Source organism: Bos grunniens, chromosome 11, assembly GCF_055505025.1.
Source record: "Bos grunniens cultivar Pamir isolate PY7600 chromosome 11, Bosgru_T2T1.0, whole genome shotgun sequence".
Lineage (NCBI taxonomy): Eukaryota > Metazoa > Chordata > Mammalia > Artiodactyla > Bovidae > Bos > Bos grunniens.
In genome coordinates this window covers 64234303-64261827 of record NC_141175.1, presented here as the reverse complement: position 1 = coordinate 64261827, position 27525 = coordinate 64234303, and the positions used below count along the sequence as shown (strand labels likewise).

The following is a 27525-nucleotide window of genomic DNA, read 5'->3' as shown; positions in this document are numbered from 1 at the left end:
TAGTCGTGTCCAACTCTTTGCGACACCATGGACTGCAGCATGCCAGGCCTCCCTGTCCATCACCAACTCCCGGAGCATACTCAAATTCATGTCCGTTAAGTCGGTGATGTCAACCAACCATCTCATGGTCGTCCCTTTCTCCTCCTGCCTTCAATCTTTCCCAGCATCAGGGTCTTTTCCAATGAGTCAGTTCTTCACATCAGGTGGCCAAAGTATTGGAGTTTCAGCTTCAGCATCAGTCCTTCCAGTGAATATTCAGGACTGATTTCCTATAGGATGGACTGGTTGGATGTCCTTGCAGTCCAAAGGACTCTCAAGAGTCTTCTCCAACACCACAGTTCAAAAGCATCAGTTCTTCAGTGCTCAGCTTTTTTTATACTCCAACTCTCACATCCATACATGACTACTGGAAAAACCATAGCTTTGACTAGATGGACCTTTGTTGACAAGGTAATGTTTCTGCTTTGTAATATGCTGTATAGGTTGGTCATAACCTTTCTTCCAAAGAGCAAGCATCTTTTAATTTCATGGCTGGAGTCACCATCTGCGGTGATTTTGGAGCCCCCCAAAAATGAAGTCTGTCATGTTTCCACTGTTTCCCCATCTATTTGCCATGAAGTGATGGGACCAGATGCCATGATCTTAGTTTTCTGAATGTTGAGTTTTAAGCCAACTTTTTCACTCTCCTCTTCACTTTCATCAAGAGGCTTTTTAGTTCTTCTTTACTTTCTGCCATAAGTGTGGTGTCATCTGCATATCTGAGATTATTTATATTTCCCCCAGCAATCTTCATTCCAACTTGTTCTTCATCTAGTCGAGCATTTCTCATGATGTACCCTGCATATAAGTTAAATAAGCAGGGTGGCAATATACAGCTTTGACGTACTCCTTTCCCGATTTGGAACCAGTATGTGTTCCATGTCCAGTTCTAACTGTTGCCTCTTGACCTGCATACAGATTTTTCAGGAGGCAGGTCAGAAGGTCTGGTATTCCCATCTCTTGCAGAATTTTCCACAGTTTATTGTGATCCACACAATCAAAGGTTTTGCCATAGTCAATAAAGCAGAAGTAGATGTTTTTCTGGAACTCTAGTGCTTTATCGATGATCCAATAGATGTTGGCAATTTGATCTCTGGTTGCTCTGCCTTTTATAAATTCAGCTTGAACATCTGGAAGTTCAGTATTCAAGTACTGTTGAAGCCTGGCTTGGAGAAGTTTGAGCATTACTTTATTAGCGTGTGAGATGAATGCAATTGTGCGGTAGTTTGAACATTCTTTGGCATTGCCTTTCTTTGAGATTGGGATGAAAACTGACCTTTTCCAGTCCTGTGGCCACTGCTGAGTTTTCCAAATTTGCTGGCATATTCAGTACAGTGCTTTCACAGTATCATCTTTTAGGATTTGAAATACCTCAACTGGAATTTCATCACCTCCACTAGCTTTGTTTGTAGTGGTGCTTCCTAAGGCCCACTTGAGTTCACATTCCAGGTTGTCTGGCTCTAGGTGAGTGATCACACCATCATGGTTATCTGGGTGGTGAAGATCTTTTTCGTATAGTTCTTCTGTGTATTCTTGCCACCTCTTCTTAATATCATCTACTTCTGTTAGGTCCATACCATTTCTGTCCTTTATTGAAAGTGGTCAAACAGGAGATGGCAAGAGTGAATATTGACACTTTAGGAATCAGCTAACTAAAATGGAATGGAATGGGTGAATTTAACTCACATGACCATTCTATCTACTACTGTGGGCAAGAATCCCTAAGAAGAAATGGAGTAGCCCTCATAGTCAACAAAAGAGTCCAAAATGCACTACTTGGATGCAATCTCAAAAACGACAGAATGATCTCTGTTTGATTGTTTTCATGTCAAACCATTCAATATCATGGTAATCCAAGCCTATGTCCCAACCAGTAATGCTGAAGAAACTGAAGTTGAACGGTTCTGTGAAGACCTACAAGACCTTCTAGAACTAACACCCAAAAAAGATGTCCTTCTCATTATAGGGGACTGGAATACAAAAGTAGGAAGTCAAGAAATACCTGGAGTAACAGGCAAATTTGGCCTTGGAGTACAGAATGAAGCAGGGCAAAGGCTAATAGAGTTTTGCCAGGAGAACGCACTGGTCATAGCAAACATGCTCTTCTAACAACACAAGAGAAGATTCTACACATGGATATCACCAGATGGTCAACACCAAATCAGATTGATTATATTCTTTGCACCCAAAGATGGAGAAGCTCTATACAGTCAGCAAAAACAAGACCGGGAGCTGACTGTGGCTCAGATCATGAACTCCTTATTGCCAAATTCAGACTGAAACTGAAGAAAGTAGGGAAAACCACTAGACCATTCAGGTATAACCTAAATCAAATCCCTTATGATTATACAGTGGAAGTGACAAATAGATTCAAGGGATCTGATAGACAGAGTACCTGAAGAACTATGGACAGAGGTTCCTGACATTGTATAGGAGGCAGTGATCAAGACCATCCCCAAGAAAAAGAAATGCAAAAAGGCAAAATGGCTGTCTGAGGAGGCCTTACAAATAGCTACAAAAAGAAGAGAAGCAAAAGTCAAAGGAGAAAAGGAAAGATATACCCACTTGAATGCAGAGTTCTACATCATAGCAAGGAGAGATAATAAAGCCTTCCTCAGTGATCAGTGCAAAGAAATAGAGGGAAACAATAGAATGGGAAAGACAAGAGATCTCTTCAAAAAAATTAGAGATACCAAGGGAACTTTTCATGCAAAGATGGGCACTATCTCTATATTAAAGTAAATCTATCCATTTTCCTTACTGTCAAAAACAATGTATATTCAGTGGCACTGTGCTTACAAATCTCCACTACACTGTATTGGACTGGAGGGAGATTTCTTTGATATGAAGCCTCTTTTAAGAGAACATCTTCCAGGCCTTGCTTGTTTTTACACCCACCCAGAAGCACACATTGAAGAAAACCTGCAGTGGAATGGAGTTTGTTTTCCTCAGTTTAGAAGACAGAATTCAGAATTATAATAGCAACTACTTTTTCTTTTTTTTTGCCTTGCTGCATGGCTTGCAGGATCTCAGTTCCCCAACCAAGGACTGAACCTTGGCCACAGCGGTGAAAGCCTGGAATCCTAATTGCTAGATCACCAGGGAACTCCCAATCTCCTAAAGAATTTACTCCCAATCCAGAGTTTTCACCATCTCAACAGATAAAGGCTAATTTGATTCACTAGCTATGAAAAATAGGCATAGCAACATCCTTTTTAAAATACTTGGGTCTGTTAAAAATGCCAGGGATGCATTCAGCAAGAAAATGGTCTGTTAAAAATGCCAGGGATGCATTCAGCAAGAAAATCCTATGAAAAGTCATAACAAAGGTTCTGTTTTCCCCATCGCCTTTTGTGGAATCCAGAGTGGCAGCAGCAATTCCTGGTAGGACTGTCTTTTCCTGCACCATAACCCATACTGGACAAGGAAACTGTATATCTGAATGATTCAGGAAATCAAAGTAATAAAACTGCCAGCAACAATGCAGCCAAGTGATTAGAAGAAGGCTGTTTGAAAATTGAAACACCCTTTTACTCATTAATCTCCAACTGCTAAAGACAAACAAAAAGCAAAATTAACATGATTGTAAACTAAGCACTTGCGTCCTGTGGCTACCGCGTTGGCCTGCTGAGAGGGAATGAGCTGATCAAAGCCAGTGCGTCCACAGAGAACCGCAGGATGAATGCTGCTTGGGGGAGCACACAGCTGGGATCCATTACCGGGCCTGTTTCAGGAACAGGTGAATACCGTAATTAATCTTGGCTTCAATTTGGAGGGAAGCGGGGAACCTACCTGCCCTGTCCACTGAGTTTATATGTTAATCCCCCCCAGCTCTGGGGAAAAGTTTTTAAATTGGTGTAAAGACTTCTTTTGCCCTTCCGAAAGTGTAGAGAGAAGAAACAGTAGGGGTGGGTTGCTGAGATCCCTAACTTCAGACAGTTAAGACACCTTCCAGGAAAGCTGTTGATTGCTACCATCCTTGGTTTGATGCATCTAAGCACACAGAGCCAAGGCTTTTCCAATGAAGCTCGCAGGGTTTTAACGCAAGAAAATACTTGAAGATGCAGGGGGCCTCACCCCACAAAAACGAAACCAGGAAATTCAGGTACTTGGAACTGGAGTTGCTCTCAGGGCAAACAGCAAACCAATGGGTTCTTGAATTGCCTAAAGCCTGTCCAGGACTTTATATATTATTCTAGGTAGAGAAAAATGAATAGGCACCTGCCTTACCCCTCCTTTGCACCAAATTCTCTTTTTTTAATGCAATAAATTGTATAAACAAAATATCTGCATCAACAATAGAAATTTCACAGTAAAAACACAGGGCCTGCACTAAAATTCAGTGCAGAATGATGAACTGGGTAGCAAAATAAAACCAGTGCACAGAAGCAATCATTCTTCTTTGAGACAACAAATTAGGATGTAAGCAAAAGATGCTGAACGGTGCCCTCTGACACCCCTAACATGGGGCAGTACAGACCTTTCTGTCACAGAGAACTGAAGAAAAGCCAGTTGAGAGGCCTGCTAGGAACTGTAACACATGGGTGCCCCTCCTTCAACATGGTCTCTGTGGCAATAGGCTGAGGTCCCACTGAGACACAAACTAGTCAGCCAAGCATAAAAACTTGAAGAGTAGGGTCCTTTTCCCAGAGACACTACACATGTGGATAGAAACGTAGCTTCACTGTGACTGCCTCCCCCATTCCACTCTCTCCTCCCCCACAATTCAGTAATAAAATATTACTACAGTTCTGAAATGTCATTGTTGCCAGCTTTTTTTTTTTTCCTTTTTATTTCATCTGGACCTGATGTCCTACTATTAAAATTTTGTCTGGGAATCTGCTTAATTCAGGCTGTTATAACAAGACACCATAGACTTGCTGTCTTAAACCACAGAAATGTTTATCATAGTCCTGAAAGCTGAGAAGTACAAGATCAGGGTGCCAGCAGATTTGGTGTCTGGTGATGTTAGGAGAAACACTGAAACCACCCACCCTGACCAGTCCCATTTGCAAGAGTTATTTTATGATAGGAGGTCCTTGTAAGGAACATGGAACTAACAAGCCATCACCAACCAGAATTCCAGAAAGGTCAAAAGGAGACACTAGCCTATATGTCCTACCAACATGCCAGAATCCTGCTTGCTGGAATCCATCTTGGCTGAGTGATGTGTGTGCCACCAGGAAGGACCCTGAATCAGAATGATTGGCTAATGACAACTCAGAAACTAATCCTATTACCATAAAATCTGCAAGCCACCTGGCAGAGTAGCCCTCCTGGGCTCCCTTCAGTTCAATTCGGTTCAGTCACTCGGTCGTGTCCAACTCTTTGTGACCCCATGGACTGTAGCATGCCAGGCTTCCCTGTCCCATCACCATCTCCTGGAGCTTACTCAAACTCATGTCCATCAAGTCGGTGATGCCATCCAACCATCTCATCCTCTGTTGTCCCCTTCTCCTGCCTTCAATCTTTCCCAGCATCAGGGTCTTTTCCAATAAGTCAGTTCTTTGCATTAGGTAGCCAAAGTATTGGAGTTTCAGCTTCAGCATCAGTCCTTCCAGTGAATATTCAGGACTGATTTCCTCTAGGATGGACTGGTTGGATCTCCTTGCAGTCCAAGGGACTCTCAAGGGTCTTCTCCAACACCACAGTTCAAAAGCATCAGTTCTCCAGTGCTCAGCTTTCTTTAAGGTCAAACTCTCACATCCATACATGACTCTCCATACATAACATAACAAAGCTCTAAGATGGTGGAATAGAAGGACATGTGCTCATCTTCTCCTATGCTGCTGCTGCTAAGTCGCTTCAGTCATGTCCGACACTGTGCAACCCCACAGACGGCAGCCCACCAGGCTCCGCCATCTCTGGGATTTTCCAGGCAAGAACACTGGAGTGGGTTGCCATTTCCTTCTCCAATGCATGAAAGTGAAAAGTGAAAAGTGAAAGTGAAGTCGTTCAGCAGTGTCGGACTCTTCGCGACCCCATGGACTGCAGCCCACCAGGCTCCTCTGTCCATGGGATTTTCCAGGTGTTAGGTAGGTAGAATAGGGAAAAGGAGTCCAAAATGGCGGTGGCTAAAAGACAAGGAAGGTCCGAGGACCAGAGTGAAGACTTCAGGCAGAACAAACAGAACAAACAGCACTCCTGGCTAAGCCCAATTTGCATAGGGCAGGCCCAGGTGGAGGAAAAAACATATAAAAGGAGGAGCCAAAGCGCTTTCTGATGGACTCTCTCTCCCGCGTGCATGCGCGCTCTCTCTCTCTCTCTTTCTCTCTCTTTCTCCCTCCCCACGCACTTCTCCACTCTCTTCTCGTGGGGTCTTAGATTCTCCTCCTATCTTATAAATAAAACAGAGCTGTAACACTGATTTGCCTAAGAGCTGTAGCACGGTTTGTCCAAGACCTGAGAGCTGTGATGTGCCGAGGGCTTTAATGTCCGTTGCTCCAAATCTTTGTTGTGACGAGACAAAGAACCGAGGAACATACAGTCGCGTGACACAGGCAAGAGTACTGGAGTGGGGTGCCATTGCCTTCTCCGATCTTCTTCTATAAGAACTCCAAAACTGCAACTCACTGCTAAACAACCATCGACAGGAGAATTTGGATCCCACGAAAAAAAAAAAGATACCCCATGTCCAAGGGCAAAGGAGAAGCCCCAGCAAAAGGGTAGAAGGGACAGAATCATGTTTAGAATTAAACCTCACACCTGCCAGAGACGCTAGGAGGGCTCAAACAAATCCTTGTGTGCACCAGGACCCAGAGACCCCTGGGTTCCCTTACCTTCCTGCTTTCTGCTCCACCCCTCCCTGGGCGGGGGTGGGGTGTGGGTGGGGGGGTAGGGGGGTGTCCTTTCCCCAGTAAATCTCTCTGACAACTCATTTCTGAGTGTTAGCGCACTCTTGAGCCCTAGAAGGGATCCCCTTTCCTACAACAGTGAGAGCCCTCTTACTAGTTTGCAGATGTCAATCTTCTCATTGTATCCTCATAAAGCAGAGAGCAAAGAGAGAAGAAAGCTTCTTCCTGTTTCTTCTAAGGGTACTAATCCCATCATGAGGGCTCCACCCATATGATCTAGTTACCTCCTAAAATGTTCCATTTCCAGATAGCATTACAATGGGGATTAAAGTTTTAACATATGAATTGAGGAGTGTGTCCAACTGTGCAACCAATGGACTCTAGCCTGCCAGGCTTCTCTGCCCATGGAATTTTCCAGGGAAGAATCCTGGGGTGGGTTGTCATTTCTTACTCCACGAGGAGTAAAAGGCACAAACAGTCAGAACCCATATCAATTTCCAACAGCACCCAACACCTATTTTTTCAAAATTAACTGAGAAAGACTGGTCATGAATGCATGGAGAACAAATTTAACCATATATTTTATTTTTGTTGTTCAAAGTAGGGAGGGAGTCTGTGCATGATTCACCTATCATGCTACAGGCCTTGAGGTGAATTCCACATGGTCATTCACCTTGAGTTAAGGACCACTCTTTAATGGGGAAACATACAAGCTGCGGGTCAGGAAGAGAAGATGGCATGGCTTCAGGTCTTCCCATTATCCTAAAGAGAGAGAGATGCTGTGGCTAGATGCTGTTGCATTCCAGTACAGGGACATGTACCCTGAGATGATACTTTCTTGGAGTAAAATTGTGAGAAATCAGCCTTGTCCAAATGTGGAAACAGGGACTGGAGCCAGTGTGACTATGTTTAGGCTCCAGCTGCCCAATACCTGGGGATTTCAGGGGTCCTTAGGAAGTTGCAACCCCTTTTGTTAGGGGTAGAAGGTTATCCTGGGAAGCTAAGTTTGGGCACAGCCCGTCCTGCTGGCAGAAAGGGAGACTCTTGTCCCTCCTGGCATGACACACAAGGCATCAAGGCTAGCTCCCACAGACATTTTAGGATGCTCCTACTTGAGGCACCATACTCATCTATTCATTTTTCAAGAAATGCTAGTCACAACCTGCTAATGGCCAGTGTGAACAATACTGTGCTACAACAATCTGCTAGGTAAAGAAAATGCTTAGAGTTAATGGAAGACTGCTCAGAGGTGGAAAAGTTTCAGTGGCATACCTGTATTACATTCAGACACATCAGAATATTAAGTTACAGAAAGAATATTAAGTTACAGAAAGTAACTTAAGAATAGTCTTTACGTTTAAGGTAATTACTAATAAGTATGATCCCGTTGCCATTTACTTTATTGTTTTGGGTTCGAGTTTATACACCATTTTTGTGTTTCCTGTCTAGAGAATATCCTTTAGTATTTGTTGGAGAGCTGGTTTGGTGGTGCAGAATTCTCTCAGCTTTTGCTTGTCTGAAAAGCTTTTGATTTCTGCTTCATACTTGAATGAGATCCTTGCTGGGTACAATAATCTGGGCTGTAGGTTATTTTCTTTCATCATTTTAAGTATGTCTTGCCATTCCCTCCTGGCTTGAAGAGTTTCTATTGAAAGATCAGCTGTTATCCTTATGGGAATTCCCTTGTGTGTTATTTGTTGTTTTTCCCTTGCTGCTTTTAATATTTGTTCTTTGTGTTTGATCTTTGTTAATTTGATTAATATGTGTCTTGGGGTATTTCTCCTTGGGTTTATCCTGTTTGGGACTCTCTGGGTTTCTTGGACTTGGGTGATTATTTCCTTCCCCATTTTAGGGAAGTTTTCAACTATTATCTCCTTAAGTATTTTCTCATGGTCTTTCTTTTTGTCTTCTTCTTCTGGAACCCCTATGATTCGAATGTTGTAGCGTTTAATATTGTCCTGGAGGTCTCTGAGATTGTCCTCATTTCTTTTAATTCGTTTTTCTTTTATCCTCTCTGATTCATTTATTTCTATCATTCTATCTTCTAATTCACTAATCCTATCTTCTGCCTCTGTTATTCTACTATTTGTTGGCTCCAGAGTGTTTTTAATTTCATTTATTGCATTATTCATTATATATTGACTCTTTTTTATTTCTTCTAGGTCCTTGTTAAACCTTTCTTGCATCTTCTCAATCCTTGTCTCCAGGCTATTTATCTGTGATTCCATTTTAATTTCAAGATTTTGGATCAATTTCACTATCATTATTTGGAATTCTTTATCAGGTAGATTCCCTATCTCTTCCTCTTTTGTTTGGTTTGGTGGGCATCTATCCTGTTCCTTTATCTGCTGGGTATTCCTCTGTCTCTTCATCTTGTTTAAATTGCTGAGTTTGGGAGTCCTTTCTGTATTCTGGCAGTTTGTGGAGTTCTCTTTATTGTGGCGTTTCCTCGCTGTATGTGGGTATGTAGAGGTGGCTTGTCAAGGTTTCCTGGTTAGGGAAGCTTGTGTCGGTGTTCTGGTGGGTGGAGCTGTATTTCTTCTTTTTGTTCAGTCGCGCTATGGGGAGGGAGGGAGGGATGCTGCAAACAAATGACACTGGCGTGCGCTCGCAGTGCCTCAACCACACTGGGTCTGCCCCCGCTCACGGCGCGTGTAGCCTCCCTGCCCACACTGCTCAGGCTCTAGGTTGTTCCGCGGGAACAATCCGAGGCTGGCCCTGGGTTGCATGCACCTCCCAGGTCCAAGCCGCTCAGGTTCAGGCACTCAGGTAGTCCTCAGAGGCGCAGACTCAGTTGGGCCTGCGTTTTGTGCTCTTCCCAGGTCCGAGCAGCTCAGGTAATGAGGTGTTTGGCGAGCGCCAATGCTGCGACTTATCGCCTCCCCGCCACTTGGTTATCTGGGTGTAAAACCGGCGCACCTTCTCAGGCAGATGTTGACCGTAAATGGGTTGAATGCCCCAACCAAAAGACAAAGACTGGCTGAATGGATACAAAAACAAGACCCCTACATATGTTGTCTACAAGAGACCCACCTCAAAACAGGGGACACATACGACTGAAAGTGAAGGGCTGGAAAAAGATTTTCCATGCAAATTGGGACCAAAAGAAAGCAGGAGTCACAATACTCGTATCAGATAAATTAGACTTTAAAACAAAGGCTGTGAAAAGAGACAAAGAAGGTCACTACATAATGATCAAAGGATCAATCCAAGAAGAAGATATAACAATTATAAATATATATCCACCCAACATGGGAGCACCGCAGTATGTAAGACAAATCCTAACAAGTATGAAAGGAGAAATTAACAATAACACAATAATAGTGGGAGACTTTAATACCCCACTCACACTTATGGATAGATCAACTAAACAGAAAATTAACAAGGAAAAAAAAAAAAAACATGTATCTATAAAGCTCACTAAAGCAAAGCACAGTAAAATGAGGTATGGCAATAAAAGGCGTTAAATTTATCAAATAAAAAAAAAAAATAAAGTGCTAAAAAATTAAAGCTGTCAAAAAAAAAAAAAAAAATCCAAAAACTTTTCTTTTGTTTCTTTACCAACTGAGCTTCCGTGATAGCTCAGTCGGTAAAGACAATATATTGGGGGCCACACAGAGGCCCAGTGAGGAAAAAGAAGATATCACTTGGAAATTTTCCATCCACTTAACATTTAACTTCACAGGGTCTGAATCCTAACTCTGTGTTCCCCTACAGCAGGAGCTCCAAGTGTGGTCTTTGAGACCCCGGGATGGTAGGGGCCACAGAATCCTTTAAAGAGGTCTGTGGAGTCAAACTGTTTTTGTAATACTACTAAGACATTATTTGCCTTTTTCTCTCTCTTTCTTTCACAAGGTTATGGAGTTTACATGTGATATTGCTGCAGATTGTATATAGAAGCAGATATGAAAACCCACCTGCCTTCTATTAAGGCAGATATTAATGAGATTCGAAAACATGTAAAATGATGCCATTCTACTCAGTAATTATTTTATTTTGGGGAAATATAAGTTATCTTTAAACAATATGTTATTTTTGCTGATCTGGAATGAATTTGTTATTGTTGTGTTTAAATAATACATTAAATATTGATTGACATAGCCCATCTAAAAAAAAAAAATGGTGTGGGGCACAGAAAAAAAAAAAGAATAGTCTTAAGTTACAGAAAGTTACAGTTAATTAATAACTGTAATTAAGTTACAGTTATTATTATTGAAGATGAATAACCAACAAGGACCTATTGTATAGCACACGGAACTCTACTCAATGTTATGTGCCAGCCTGGATGGGAAGGGGATTTGGGGGAGAGTGGATATATGTGTATTTATGGCTGAGTCTCTTCAATGTTCACCTGAAACAAACACAACATTGTTAATTGGCTAAGTGTTAGTGTTGGTCGCTCAGTGAACAGGGAAAAGGTCAGTAGCTCAGTGAACAGTGAAAATGTCATTCTCTGAGTTGTGTCTGACTCTTTGTGCCTCCATGGACTGTACCCTGACAAGTCCTCTACGTATTGAATGGGCAAGAATACTGGAGTGGGTAGCCATTCCCTTCTCCAGGGTTTCTTCCTGATCCAGGGATCAAACTGGGTCTCCTGCATTGCCGGCATTCTGCTCACTCATGTATAACTCTTTCAGACCCCAAGCAGATTCTTGACCATCTGAGCCACCAGGGAAGTACTAACCAGCTATAGTGAAAATGAAGTCGCTCAGTCGTGTCCAACTCTTTGCGACCCCATGGACTGTAGCCTACCAGGCTCCTCCCTCCATGGGATTCTCCAGGCAAGAGTACTGGAGTGGGTTGCCATTTCTTCCCGACCCAGGGATCGAACCCAGGTCTCCTGTATTCCAGGCAGATGCTTTAACCTCTGAGCCACCAGGGAAGCCCCTGGTGGCTATACCCTAATACAAACCAGCTATATCCTAATACAAAATAAAAAGTTTTAAGCTTGAAAACAAAAAAAGACAGAAGGCAAAATGGAGATAGTCTATCAATTAGGGAAAAAAGATGAAGATATAAGAAGATAAAGGAAGTTATGCTAAATAATACTTGAAATAAATTAATTCAACAAATATTTATTGAACACCTGTGCTAAGTTCTGAGGATAAGGTGATGAATAAGGCAGATATAGTCCCTACTTATCCTACAGACAAGTAAAGTGAAGTGAAATGAAATGAAGTCACTCAGTCGTGTCTGACTCTTTATGACCCCATGGACTGTAGCCTTCCAGCTTCCTCTATCCATGGGATTTTTCAGGCAAGAATATTGGAGTGGGCTGCCATTTCCTTCCCCAGAGGATCTTTCTGACCCAGAGATCGAACCCGGCTCTCCTGCATTACAGGCAGACTCTTTTACTCTCTGAGCCACCAGGGAATCCCACAGATGAGTAAACAGCCCAGTATAATCTTAAAAAGCTAAAATATTAATTTTTAAAGTTTTTTTCCTGAAATACTTGTACTAACACTTAAAACTCTCTCAAGGTGAAATCCTATTTACCTAAATTAACTGAAAAAAAAAACTGATGGATAAACAGAAACAATAATAAATTTTAAAGTAAAAATAAATTTTATGTAATCTTTAAAAATGATTCAGAAAATTTTTGAATGTTTATTTTGTGCTAAATTTATTTTAGGAAAAGACTGCCTTGTTGTTCAGTCACTAAGTTGTGTCCAGTTCTTTGCAACTCCATGGACTACAGCACACCAGGCTTTCCTTCACTATCTCCCAGAATTTGCTCAGACTCATGTCCATTGAGTCAGTGATGCCATTCAACCATCTTATCCTCTGTCACCATTATCTCCTCTTGCCCTAAATTTTTCCCAATATCAGGGTCTTTTCCAGTGAGTCATTTCTTCATATCAGGTGGCCAAAGTGTTGTAGCTTCAGCTTCAGCATCAGTCCTTCCAATGAATAACCAGGGTTGATTTCCTTTAGGATGGACTGGTTTGATCTCCTTGCAGTTCAAGTGACTCTCAAGAATCTTCTCCAGCACCACAGTTCAAAAGCATCAGCTCTTGGGGTGCTCAGCCTTTTCGACAGTCCGATTCTCACATCTATACATGACTACTGGAAAATCCACAGCTCTGACTATACGGACTTCTGTCAGCAAAGTGATGTCTCTGCTTTTTAATATGCTGTCTAGGTTGGTCATAGCTTTTCTTCCAAGGAGCAAGCGTCTTTTAAGTTTCATGGCTGCAATCACTGTCTGCAGTTACAGTGGAGTCCAAGAAAATAAAATCTGCCACTTTTTCCCCATCTATTTGCCATGAAGTGATGGGACTGGATGCCATGTTCCTAGTTTTTTGAATGTTGAGTTTTAGATTTTCATACAAAAGCCTATTTGGGGAGAATTTTTAAGATTTAAAAATAAGAATCTTATAAGTATCCAAGACTCTTCAGCAACATTCACCAAGCTTTCAAGGACACATTATTATTTAATAGAAGGGCATTTTTCAAATATGCCAGAACTAATGAAATGTAGCCACTCTATGAATAAGCTATTTCAAGACACATTCTAGAGCAAGAGATGATCAAAAGAAAAAATTCAAACATAAGGAAGTTGCAGTTGGAAGAGACTGGCAATAAGTACTGAAAACATTTCATTTGTAGGGATGAGACTTGGTAATTGGTGTAAATACACTTATACCAAGAAAAAAATAGACAAAAAGTATGAATAAACAAACCCCAGGGAAATACAAATGGCTGGTAAAATATGAAAGATGATCACCTTCACCACTGATCAGAGAGATGCAAGTTAAAACCACAAAGAAATACCACTTTCCATGGATAAACAACAAGGTCCTAATGTATAGCACAGAAAATTATATTAAGCATATATAAACCATAATGGAAAAAATATAAAAACAGAATGTATATATGTATATAACCAAGTCACTTTGCTGTACAGCAGATTGGCACAACACTGTAAATCAATTTTACTTCAATTTTTTTAATTTAATAAAAAGAAATACCACTATCCAACCTATTATATTAACTTAAAAGGACACTTTCTTAATACTAACAGAAGAACCAGCTTGACATAGGAAACTACTGGCCAAAGTTGGGACAGTTTTAGTATCAAAAGAACAATGACTGTAATTAATTTTCAACACTGACTATACAAGAAACCTTGAGTTCATATGATACTCAAGAAAAATAAGAAGAATAAAACAAGCAAGCAAGCCAAGCAGATAAATTCTGCAGGTAACCATTACACTAAGTTCTTTCTCTGAAAGGGACAGGAACATTTTTCCTTTACAATATTAATTACATCTCAGTGTACCTAATATTCCTAGTTGATGAGGAAAAGCACTTCTTTCAAGAAAAATGTCAGTTATAAAAGTAGACAGACTTGGAAAATCACAATTTACAGTCCCTTGGTGGCTCAGACGATAAAGCATCTGCCTGCAATGCGGGAGACCCGGGTTCGATCCCTGGGTCGGGAAGATCCTCTGGAGAAGGAAATGGCAACCCACCCCAGTATTCTTGCCTGGAAAATCCCATGGATGGAGCCTGGTAGGCTACAGTCCATGGGGTTGCAGAGTCAGACACGACTGAGCGACTTCACTTCACTTCAAGGACACAATTAAGCCAAGAATTATCAACAGATGCTAAAAGGTAAAAGGTTGGATAGTCACCTGGTGGCAAAATTACCACCTCACAGATCATTAGCTGGTTCCAAGGTGATAGTCATTACAAACACCCTGTGATCAATCTCAACATCACGAACAACGGAATAACCCCAGAGCTTCATTATGTGACTTCTAGTTACATCATTATGGAGTACAGTGTTTAACCTGAATTTAACTAAGCCTTTAGATTCAACTTCCAATAACAGAAAATTATCAGGGTTATTGTTAAATGATAATAAGAAAAAATCCAGAAATTAGGACATTCTAGGGAACAACTGCGGAGAAGGCAATGGCAACCCACTCCAGATGTCCATGGGGTTGCTAAGAGTCGGACACAACTGAGCAACTTCACTTTCACTTTTCACTTTCATGCATTGGAGAAGGAAATGGCAACCCACTCCAGTGTTCTTGCCTGGAGAACCCCAGGGACAGGGGAGCCTGGTGGGCTGCCGTCTATGGGGTCGCACAGAGTCGGACACGACTGAAGTGACTTAGCAGCAGCAGCAGCAGCAGGGAACAACTGACCTGGTCTTTCCAAGTAGTGTCATAGCAAAATAAAAAGCTGGAGAAAAGACTTCCTAGTGGTCTAGTGGTTAAGAATTCATGTGCTACAGTTTCATGCATGGTGGCATATTTTAACTGGCCTTGGTTCTTATCTTCACATCCTTTTCAGTTTATATACAAGAACACTTTATTTGAGATACAGGCCAAAGGTGAAGTTTCTCTTCGGAATCTGGCCAGTGATCCTGTTTGAGCCTCTCAGGAAGCAGTGATGAATTGTTACACCAAGAAAATAAAATAGCACGTACCCTAGGCCTAGCCAAACAAACAAGGAAATAAAGATCTACATGTTCAGATGTATTACGACCATCACAGCAAAGGAGTGACTTTCTGACATGCTGCCAGCCACACAGAGAATGAGGAATGGGACTTGTTGGATGTTTAGCTTGTGTCTTTATCTCATTTGTCTTCCCTCTCCTCACCCTCACCCTAAGATGTTTAAAAAGAAACAGACATAATGTGTATGTATATACCCGAATGCTGAAAGTATTGGGCTTCTCTTAACAGGTTAACAGTTTATGCTGATCATAGGAAGTTAACTTTTTCTCTTTTTTGACAAGGCTTGCATATGAATTTTTCTTAATATTTGATTAAATAATGAAAACAGTCAGCTAAGGACTAGCAAAACCCCATACTCAGTTGGCCTGCTGTGAGGCAGCACTTAGCTGCATCAGCCTTGATTTATATTTTTGTCATTATTTGCCTCTGCTGGTCGGAGTGTTGTAAGCAAGCTCAGACCTGCCACTGGGTTCTACACTTGTCACATTCCAGACTTACGGTGGGTGCTGGAGTGTCTCTGTGTGGTCACAGCCCAGTGGAGCGGGTGAGTCAGTCACCTTCTGCCCTTTATGAAGGCTGCCAGGACACCTGTAGAATGTTCCACCTCCAGCCAGTTAAAGGTTGTTGCCATGTTTCCTTTGATTTTTGCAGATCTTTAAGTTGTGACTGTTCTTATGGCTAGGCAAACATGATTGGTGGACTGACCTACTCATATTTCATCCTCCTAGAATAACTTATTTGAGGTTACCAGTAAATGTTGTTGTACTCTGACTTTAAAATTATGCAATATTTTCCAGTTTTCAGAGAGTCAATAGTTATGCCCAGGGAAATGCATGGAGTTAACCAGAGCTAAAATGATTAGGATCCTATTTACATAAAGCTTATTAGAATGCCTGTTCCTTCATGTTTTTAGAAGGAAATAGACATAAGGGTTGAAAACAGCTCTAACTTACTTGAACTTGTAACAGAACTACCAAAAATTAAAGCACTAAGAGACGGCAGTGAAATCTCATTGTAAGGCAGCTAATTCTATTGGAATTGAATGTATAACAAATTGAGTCACTTGTCTAAACACAACACCTGCCTGGAGTGAAAACTTGATTTGAAAAAAAAAAAAAAAAATTCATGTGCTAGTGCAGAGGAAGTGGGTTCAATCCCTGAACAGGGAACCAAGATCCCACATGTCTGACACAGTCAAATGAATGTGTATTTGTTTTTGTTTTTTTTTTAAGTTGGGGGGGGGTATGAGAAAGATACAGAGGGACAGAAAAAGGAGTGTCTGTTCTAGATTAAAGTACACTTCAGAAACCCAACAACCAAATGCAATCAGAGTTCCTGATTGGATTCTAATATGAACAAAGTTGCTGCAAAGACATTTTGGGGCCAAGCCTGGGAAACTTAGGTGTGTTGTTATTATTAACTGTGGTTCTATAGGGAAGAATTCTTATTTAGATATGCATATCAAAACATTTAGGAGTGAGGTGGGGTGGAGGGCGGGAATTGGAGGAAGGCAGTCAAAAGTTACAAACTTCCAGTTACAAGATAACTAAGTACTAGAGAAGTAATGTACACCATTTCTTCTAATTAAAATAACTATAATTAACACTGCTACATGTTATATATGAAAGTTGTTAAGAAAGTAAATCCTGAGTTCTCACCAAAAGAAAAAATTTTTTTCTTTTTTTTAAATTTGTTTATATATGAGATGATAGATGGTCAATAAACTTATTCTAATAATCATTTCATAGTGTATGTAAATCAAATCATGCTGTAACCTTAAACTTACAGTGCTATTTATCAATTGTATTTCAACAAAACTGGAAGAAAAAATATTAGGAGTGAAATATTTAGGAGTCTATATTTATTTTAAAAAACTTCTGCTTAAAAAAAGTGAAACATGACAAATGTTAAAATAATTATTAAATCTAAGTGATAAGTTTATGGCATTTGTTACACTATTCTCTCTACTTTCCTGCACATTTATAATTTTCATAATAAGGACAAAAAGTATTTTTAATATCTAGCATTTGTGAGAGTTTAACGAAATAGACCATCCCACACAAATCATCTGGAGAAGGCAATGGCACCCCACTCCAGTACTCTTGACTGGAAAATCCCATAGATGGAGGAGCCTGGTGGGCTGCCGTCTATGGGGTCGCACAGAGTCAGACATGATTGAGCGACTTCACTTTCACTTTTCACTTTCATGCATTGGAGAAGGAAATGGCAACTCACTCCAGTGTTTTTGCCTAGAGAATCCCAGGGACGGGGGAGCCTGGTGGGCTGCCGTCAATGGAGTCGCACAGAGTCGGACACGACTGAAGCGACTTAGCAGCAGCAGCAGCATACACATTATTAGTTAGAGTGTAAACTGGTATAACATTCTTAGGGGACGATTTGGAACACATAAATTTAATTTATTTATTTGTTCAGTTCAGTTCAGTCGCTCAGTTGTGTCCAACTCTTTGCGACCCCATGAATCGCAGCACACCAGGCCTCCCTGTCCATCACCAACTCCCTGAGTTCACTCAGACTCACGTCCATCGAGTCAGTGATGCCATCCAGCCATCTAATCCTCTGTTGTCCCCTTCTCCTCCTGCCCCCAATCCCTCCCAGCGTCAGAGTCTTTTCCAGTGACTCAACTCTTCACATGAGGTGGCCAAAGTACTGGAGTTTCAGCTTTAGCATCATTCCTTCCAAAGAAATCCCAGGACTGATCTCCTTCAGAATGGACTGGTTGGATCTCCTTGCAGTCCAAGGGACTCTCAAGAGTCTTCTCCAACACCACAGTTCAAAAGCATCATTCTTCAGCACTCAGCTTTCTTCACAGTCCAACTCTCACATCCATACATGACCACTGGAAAAACCATAGCCTTGACTAGATGGACCTTTGTTGGCAAAGTAATGTCTCTGCTTTTGAATATGCTATCTAGGTTGGTCATAACTTTTCTTCCAAGGAGTAAGCGTCTTTTAATTTCATGGCTGCAGTCACCATCTGCAGTGATTTTGGAGCCCCGAAAAATAAAGTCTGACACTGTTTCCACTGTTTCCCCATCTATTTCCCATGAAGTGATGGGACCAGATGCCATGATCTTCGTTTTCTGAATATTGAGTTTTAAGCCAACTTTTTCACTCTCCACTTTCACTTTCATCAAGAGGCTTTTTAGTTCTTCTTCACTTTCTGCCATAAGGGTGGTGTCATCTGCATATCTGAGGTTATTGATATTTCTCCCGGCAATCTTGATTCCAGCTTGTGCTTCTTTCAGCCCAGCGTTTCTCATGATGTACTCTGCATATAAGTTAAATAAACAGGGTGATAATATACAGGCTTGACGTACTCCTTTTCCTATTTGGAACCAGTCTGTTGTTCCATGTCCAGTTCTAACTCTTGCTTCCTGACCTGCATACCAATTTCTCAAGAGGCAGGTCAGGTGGTCTGGTATTCCCATCCCTTTCAGAATTTTCCACAGTTTATTGTGATCCACACAGGCAAAGGCTTTGGCATAGTCAATAAAGCAGAAATAGATATTTTTCTGGAACTCTCTTGCTTTTTCCATGATCCAGCGGATGTTGGCAATTTGATCTCTGGTTCCTCTGCCTTTTCTAAAACCAGTTTGAACAACTGGAAGTTCACAGTTCATATATTGCTGAAGCCTGGCTTGGAGAATTTTGAGCATTACTTTACTAGCGTGTGAGATGAGTGCAATTGTGCGGTAGTTTGAGCATTCTTTGGCATTGCCTTTCTTTGGGATTGGAATAAAAACTGACCTTTTCCAGTCCTGTGGCCACTGCTGAGTTACTGAAGTACAGATGTTTTACAATGTTGTATTAGTTTCATGTATACAACAAAGTGATTCAGTTATACATATATGTATAGGTTAGATTATTTTTCTAGATTTTTTTCCATTATAGGTTATTACAAGATATTGAGTATAGTTCCCTGTGCTATACAATAGGTCGTTGTTGGCTATCTATTTAATATAGAGTAGTTTGTATCTGCTAACCCCAAACTCCTAATTTACCCACTCCAGTACTCTTGCCTGGAGAATCCCATGGAGGGAGGAGCCTGGTAGGCTACAGTCCACGTGGTCTCAAAGAGTTGGACATGACTGAGTGACTACACTTTCACTTTCACTTTCCTTTCCTCTTTGGTAACCATAAGTGTGTTTTCAATGTCTGTGAGTCTACTTCTATTTTGTAAACAAGTTCATTTGTATAATTTTTTTTAGATTCCACATTAAGTGATATCATATTTGTCTTTATCTGATAAATTTTACTTTTAAATATACATACCATTTGACATAGTAATCCCATCTTTAAGAATTTATTAATAACTAGTGATACAAAGGTCCGTCTAGTCAAGGCTATGGTTTTTCCAGTAGTCATGTATGGATGTGAGAGTTGGACTGTGAAGAAAGCTGAGCACCGAAGAATTGATGCTTTTGACCTGTGGTGTTTGAGAAGACTCTTGAGAGTCCCTTGGACTGCCAGGAGACCCAACCAGTCCATTCTAAAGGAAATCAGTTCTGAATATTCATTGGAAGGACTGATGTTGTAGGTGAAACGCCAATACTTTGGCCACCTGATGGGAAGAACTGACTCATTTGAAAAGACCCTGATGCTGGGAGGGACTGGGGGCAGGAGGAGAAGGGGATGATAGAGGATGAGATGGCTGGATGGCATCACTGACTCGATGGACGTGAGTTTGAGTGAACTCTGGGAGTTGGTGATGGACAGGGAGGCCTGGCGTGCTGCAATTCATGGGTTCGCAAAGAGTCGGACATGACTGAGCGACTGAACTGAACTGAACTGAACTTAGTGATACAAGTATAGAGGATATAGGTATAAGGATGTTTATTATAAGCATTGTTTATAATATAAACAAATTTGCGGCAACAGTGAAGTGGTTAAATATATTCTGACAAATATTACATACTATTTATCACAAAGAATGCCATATTACTGTTAAAAAGAACAAAGTAGGTGCATATTTACTATATTGGTTTGCTAGGGCTGCCTTAAAAAAGTAACAGATTAGGTGGGAGGCTTAAAGAATAGAGATTTATTTTCTTGCAGTTCTGGAGGCTAGAAACCTGAGACAGCGTGTCAACAAGGCTTCTCTCCTTGGCTTGTAAATGGATGTCTTTTCATGTGCCTTCATGTGGTCTTTCCTCTGTACCATCTGCGTCCAAATTTTCTCTTCTTATAAGGACATCAGTCATATTGGAGTAGAGACCACACTAACAACCTTATTCACACTTACCTTTGTCTTTAAACTCTATTTCCTGGACTTTCCTGGTGGTACAGTGGATAAGAATTTGCCTCCCAATGCAAGAAATAAGGGTTCAATCCCTGGTCTAGGAAGATTCCACATGCTACGGGGCGACTAAGTCCATGTGCCACAACTACTGAGCCTGCTCTTTAGGACCTGCGAGCTGCAACGACTGAGTCCATATGCTGCAACTTCTGAAGCCCATGAGACTAGAGCCTGGGCCCCACAGCCAGAAAAGCCATCGCAATGAGAAGCCCGTGCACCATAGGGAAGAGAAGCCCCCACTCGCCGCAACTAGAGAAAAGCCAAGCACAACAACAAAGACTCGGCACAACCAAAAATAAAAACAAACAAACAAATAAAAACAGCCTATCTCCCAACACAGTCACATTCTTAGGTGCTGGAAACTAGAACTTCAGCATATAAAATTTGGGGGACACAATTCGGTCCATAACATTAGTAACATAGAAAGATGTTCATGATTTTTTAGGTTAAAAAAAATTTGAGCAGAATAGCACATGCAGTACAATCCCCCTTTTTTCAAACTTAAACACTAAAAACAAACCTCTGGTACATGCTTATATGCAGTTTGGGGTACACTGCAAACATTCTGGAAGGACAGATATCCAGCTGTTAAAAATGGTCCCTGGGGAACAAAACTTGAGTTAGGAATGGGTGGGAGGGACAGATTTTCACTCTCGATCTCACTCTCTCTCTCTCTCTCTCTCGTTTTTTTTTTTACAAACATGGGTTACATTTGTAATTGGAAAATTTGAGTTTAAAAAATAGAGATACAGGGTAGACCCCTGATCAAAGGAAAACATATCCTTCCTTGAAAGAAAGTGTCATTATTGAAATGAGGGTTGGGGACTGGCATTCAATCCAAGGTAAATTGACAAAGACAGGAAAATGGGAAGAAAAACAACTAAAACTGAGGTGAATTTAAAATAACATAAAAGAGAATTGAAAAGTATTGTTCTGATATTGACTTTGATAATTACATAAAGGTTTAAAGCTGTCTTTGAAACACTGTAGGATTTCATTGAATTAGAATTAAAAGCAGAGTTTTCCTTTCTTCCAAAGTACTGCAGCAGATAAGAGCAAACAAAGCATTCTATAAGAGAAAAAAAAAAAGGAAAGAAGGAAAATAAGTACTTGAAATTAAATACATAAACAAAGAGGAAAATTAAGAGATAAGAGTTTTGGTAATCGATGTGAATAAGAGTTAAATTTATTGACTCCTATGTGCCTGGCTCTGAGCTAAGGACTCTGCCCTGTGAAGATGACAGAATCTGCCTTCAATTCTTTTCTGGCTTTTTAATTTAAAACAAAGCTGAGCTTTGAAGAGAATTCTATGCAGCCAGCAACAAATATCTTGTTTAGAAAACTTGAGGAAAGGAGATTTTCTGTATCCCAGCCTGGCAGGATTCCCTAAACTGTTGGGAAGATGTAGGAAGAAGTAGGAAGAATGAGCTCTGTGGTGCTTTTGGGATGAGACCACCAGCCCGTCCAATGGGCCTGAGACAAGAACTGGAGGGAGGAGAAACCCTTAAGGCGCAGGTGCCAAAAAGCCAGGAAGGTGCATTTACCACAGCCCAGGGCCAGATGTATTCAATCTGCCGTAACTCCCTGAATCTTTAAGTCTCAAGAAGTGCAAAGGGAGAGACTCAGGATGCCCAAGATGGACTTTACCTGCCAGCTCAGAGGAATGAGGGGCTCAGGGTCAAAAATTCTGTCTTAGAAGATAAAGTGACATTTCTTGCACATCTGAACTTTTGGACAGAGATTCATACTGGCTATACATGCTCTTCTTATTTAATTCTCTTACAATTCTATTAACTTCATTTTACAGATGAGGAAAGGACTTTTTAAGGTTAATTTCTCTCTGGTCACAAAACTAGTAAGTAGCAAAACTAGAATTCAAATTTGGGTTTCCCTCACACTGAAACCAGTGCTCGCTATTGCTGTATGCTGCTTTGGATAGGTTTTGTCTTCTCTCTCCCACCTGCACCAATGCCTACTTCCAAATCTTGCTCATTTAATTAAGTGCATACTCTATTCCAACAAGTCACTTTTGAGCATTCCTGCCCTCAAGTTTAGGTAGCCTGCTGTAGGCCTCCCTAAATCCCCTGACCCATCTTATCACAGATCATACCACATTTGAATGATCTTGTGTAAGTGTGTACTCCTTCAGGAGACTGTGAACTCTCCAGAGAGGAATGAAATAGTTCCTGTGCCTGACACATAGTAGACTCTCTAGTTGTATAACACAAGAATATCACTTCTATTTGATTGTTTCCTCAATAAACTTTGAAATTCATAAAATTAAAAAATACATCTGGTTTTATGCATGATTAAATCACTGGAGTCTGACACAGAGTTCGGCACAGAGTCAGTTCAGTTCAGTTCATCAGCTGTGTCCAACTCTTTGTGACCCCATGGACTGCAGCATGCCAGGCTTCCCTGTTTATCACCAACTCCTGGATCCTGCTCAACTCACGTCCATTGAGTTGGTGATGCCATCCAACCATCTCATCCTCTGTTGTCCCCTTCTCCTCCTGCCTTCAATCTTTCCCAGCATCAGGGTCTTTTCAAATGAGTCAGTTCTTCGCATTAGGTGGCTGAAGTATTGGAGTTTCAGCATCAGTCTTTCCAATGAATATTCAGGACTGATTTCCTTTACGATGGACAGGTTGGATCTCCTTGCTGTCCAAGGGAGTCTCAAGAGTCTTCTCCAAGATCACAGTTAAAAAACATTGATTCTTCGGTGCTCAGCTTTCATTATAGTCCAATCTCACATCCATACTTCACTACTGGAAAAACCATAGCTTTAACTAGACGGACCTTTGTTGGCAAAGTAATGTCTCTGCGTTTTAATATGCTGTCTGGGTTGGCCATAACTTTTCTTTCAAGGAGTAAGTGTCTTTTAATCTCATGGCTGCATGACTGCATTCTCAGTCACCATCTGCAGTGATTTTGGAGCCCCCCAAAATAAAGTCTGTCACTGTTTCCATTGTTTCCCCATCTATTTGCCATGAAGTGATGAGACCAGATGCAATGATCTTAGTTTTCTGAATGTTGAGCTTTAAGCCAGCATTTTCACTCTCCTCTTTCATTTTCATCAAGAGGCTTTTTCGTTCTTCTTCACTTTCTGCCCTAAGTGTGGTGTCATCTGCATACCTGAGGTTATTGATATTTCCCCCAGCAATCTTGATTCCAGCTTGTGCTTCATCCAGTCCAGCATTTCCCCCCCCTTTTTTTTTTGAGAGGGAAATAAAGTTTATTAGAGTGTGAGATGCTGTTAGAACATTGGACCAGCTCAAGGGAGAACCAACCTCGAATAGGGGTCCTTAGTTCACTTTTATACTCAGGGTACAAGGAATGGGATAGGGGTCTTGCGGGTCATTTGCTGATTGGATGAGGCACGTATACTGGGTGGAGGGAGGAATAAAGCAAACACCTTCTCCCTATGGGGTAGCAGGGGAGACAGGTTATACTGCTCAGGAAGACCTGAAATCCGTTAATAGTTAGAACATGGGGGAGAGAAGGACAGTGAGAGAATTTTGAGCATTACTTTACTAGCATGTGAGATGAGTGCAATTGTGCAGTAGTTTGGGCATTCTTTGGCTATTTGTAAGGCCTCCTCAGACAACCATTTTGCCTTTTGCATTTCTTTCTCTTGTGGATGGTCTTGATCACTGCCTCCTATACAATGTCACAAACCTCTGTCCATAGTTCTTCAGGCACTCTGTCTATCAGATCCCTTGAATCTATTTGTCACTTTCACTGTATAATTGAAAGGGATTTGATTTAGGTCATACCTGAATGGTCTAATGGTTTTCCCTACTTTCTTCAATTTCAGTCTGAATTTGGCAATAAGGAGTTCATGATCTGAGCCACAGTCAGCTCCTGGACTTGTTCTTGCTGATTGTACAGAGCTTCTCCATCTTTGGGTGCAAAGAATATTAATGTGATTTCGGTGTTGACCATCTGGTGATATCCGTGTGTAGAGTCTTCTCTTGTGTTGTTGGAAGAGGGTGTTTGCTATGACCAGTGTGTTCTCTTGGCAAAACTCTATTAGCCTTTGCCCTTCTTCATTCTGTACTCCAAGGCCAAATGTGCCTGTTACTCCAGGTATTTCTTGACTCCTACTTTTGCATTCCAGTCCCCTATAATGAGAAGGACATCTTTTTTGGGTGTTAGTTCTAGAAGGTCTTATGGGTCTTCATAGAACCATTCAACTTCAGCTTCTCCAGCATTACTGGTTGGGGGACAGACTTGGATTACTGTGATACTGAATGGTTTGACTTGGAAACGAACAGAGATCATTCTGTCATTTTTGAGATTGCATCCAAGTAGTGCATTTTGGACTCTTTTGTTGACTATGAGGGCTACTCCATTCTTCTAAGGGATTCTTGCCCACAGCAGTAGAGTAGTAGAGATAATTCACCCATTCCAGTCCATTTTAGTTCACTGATTCCTAAAATGTCGATGTTCACTCTTGCCATCCCCTGCCCGATCACTTCCAATTTGCCTTGATTCATGGCCCTAACATTCTAGTTTCCTATGCAATATTGTTCTTTACAGCATCAGACTTTAGTTCCATCACCAGTCACATCCACAACTGGTGTTGTTTTCGCTTTGGCTCCGTCTCTTCATTCTTTCCGGAGTTATTTCTCCACTGATCTCCAGTAGCATATTAGGCACCTACCAACCTGGGGAGTTCATCTTTCAGTGTCCTATCTTTTTGCCTTTTCATACTGTTCAAGGCAAGAATACTGAAGTGGTTTGCCATTCCCTTCTCCAGTGGACCACGTTTTGTCAGAACTCTCCACCATGACATATCTGTCTTGGGGTGGCACGGATTAGCTTTTCAATAAATATTCTTGAATAAATAAGTCTATCTTCTCTATCTATTGTTACATACCAAGAAAAAGCAGCTTCTTAACATTCTTTTCCTTGTAACCAATTTAGTGTTTTAAAATTTGTCATCATTTTTGCATTTTCATCCTCATTCACATGAAGCATGATCTCCACTATTTGAACACATGTGATTTTGATTCAGCCGTGTATTTATCCCTATATTGCAGACTACCAGCGTACCAATTTCCCATACCTGACTGCTGTGCTGTGTTCAGTCACTCAGTCATACCTCTTTGTGACCCCACGGACTGCAGCCCACCAGACTCCTCTGTTCATGGGATTCTCCAGGCAAGAATACTGGAGCAGGTTGCCATGCCCTCCTCCACAGGATCTTCCCAACCCAAAGATTGAACCCAGGTCTCCCTCATTGCAGAAGGATTCTTTACCATCTGAGCCACCAGGGAAGCCCTACCTGATTGCTAGAAAGTAATAAATCACGGGGAGGTACTTCGAGGTGAACAGTTAGTCTCCAATTTACAACCTCGCTTCACTCCCAGGTAATTATAAAGTCACACGTTTCTAGGTGAGACCTTCTCACGGCATAATCGCCTCAAGGAATAGATTGATTAGACTACACATAACTGATTAAAATAAAGGTGTAGTATAATGGAAGAGTTAATATAATATTTGCTAGGCAAAGTTGTGTAGTTTTTAAAAACATACGACATAGGCTTTCACAAGATAAACAAGGAATACATGTTCCAAGTTACCTTCCAAGCAGTTAGCCTGGATAGACAGTCCCACGGACCATGGAGGGAACCAAACTCTCTTCCAGACCGGCGTTTGCAGCCCAAGCTGTGGGCGGGGCCACTGAGCCTGCTGCAGCTGCTAAGTCGCGTCCGACTCTGTGCGACCCCATAGAAGGCAGCCCAACAGGCTCCTCCGTCCCTGGGATTCTCCAGGCAAGAATACTGGAGTGGGTTGCCATTTCCTTCTCCAATGCATGAAAGGGAAAAGTGAAATTGAAGTCGCTCAGTCGTGTCCGACTCTTAGCGACCCCATGGACTGCAGCCTACCAGGCTCCTCGGTCCACAGGATCCTCTAGGCAAGAGTACTGGAGCGGGTCGCCATTGCCTTTTACCGGGACCTAAAGCAGGAGGGGGCGGGGTCGAGGGCGGGCCCAGGCCCCCCCCATGGGCGGGGCCGCGGCGGCCGAGAGGCAGGCTGGGAAGCGGCGCCATATTGGCGTCGGCCGCGCTGTATTGTCATAAATAGAGCCGGTTTTGTGGTGTTCTCACTACTCGGTTGGATGCCTCGGCTGTAGTAAGTGAGAGAGTGAGCGTTCAAGCGAGTTACAAGCAAGCGGAGGAAACTGGACAGGAGGAGAAGGGAAGAACAAGAACAGGACTCCAGAGCGAAAGACAACTCGCCGGTGAGGGAGACGCAGGAAGCGATGAAAGAGATGTCTGCGTAAGTAGTGGGGGGCGGCGGTTGGGGGTGAGGTAGAACTGGGTGGGCTGGGGTGGCCAGCACGGACCCCGTTTCCGTTCCCTGGCTCTCGCGTCCTGCCCAGAGCTCTCGTGTAGTCTCCTTTCCCCCTCTCGACCGGTCGGCAAGGGCACCTCCCCTACACCCGGCGGCTCACCTGTCCAGACTCGGGGACTCTAGAAGTCCCCATCTGTTCCCTGGCTGCCCTGTCTCCGAGGACGCCCCAGACTAGGTTGCGGCGGGAGAAAGGCCCGTGTGTCTGTGGGGAAAAATTGTCGGTCACTCTCCTGCCCCCAGCGCTGTCTGAGCCGGTCTCTGCTCCTGTCTGCATTGGCGCAAATACCATCCCCCTACCTCCCCCGCCTCCCTTCCTGACCGGCTGTCTCCAGGTCTTCTGGAGTGCATTCACTCCTATCCCAGCCCATGGGTTTCTCTTCTTAGTCAGGCTTTGGTTTTTTCACCCTTCCCTCATCTCCCCACCTATCCACAGTACATCTGCCAGTCTGTACCTCCTGGTCATACTTTGATAAGTCAGGAACAGTGTCGGTCCTTGGCAAGATTTTGTTGTAACTTCTTACATTTTGGTTTATTAGCAAAT

At 42.0% G+C, this 27525-nt stretch overlaps 1 protein-coding gene and 1 long non-coding RNA gene across 5 annotated transcripts in view; one reads left to right on the top strand and one right to left on the bottom strand.

The window, feature by feature from the left end:
• The window catches only part of LOC147363256 (uncharacterized), a 148418-nt gene extending 121825 nt beyond the window's left edge, over positions 1-26593 (bottom strand). The window contains exon 1 of the long non-coding RNA XR_015136867.1: positions 26210-26593. This is a non-coding gene — a long non-coding RNA (uncharacterized LOC147363256). The remainder of the gene's footprint in view (positions 1-26209) is intronic.
• Positions 26594-26660: 67 nt separating this feature from the next.
• The window catches only part of PAPOLG (poly(A) polymerase gamma), a 33984-nt gene continuing 33119 nt past the window's right edge, over positions 26661-27525 (top strand). For all 4 annotated transcript variants that reach the window (XM_086326786.1, XM_086326785.1, XM_086326784.1 and 1 more), the window contains exon 1: positions 26661-26909. In XM_086326786.1, coding sequence (XP_086182912.1) covers positions 26893-26909 — 17 coding nt within the window. In that variant the 5' untranslated portion in view covers positions 26661-26892. The remainder of the gene's footprint in view (positions 26910-27525) is intronic.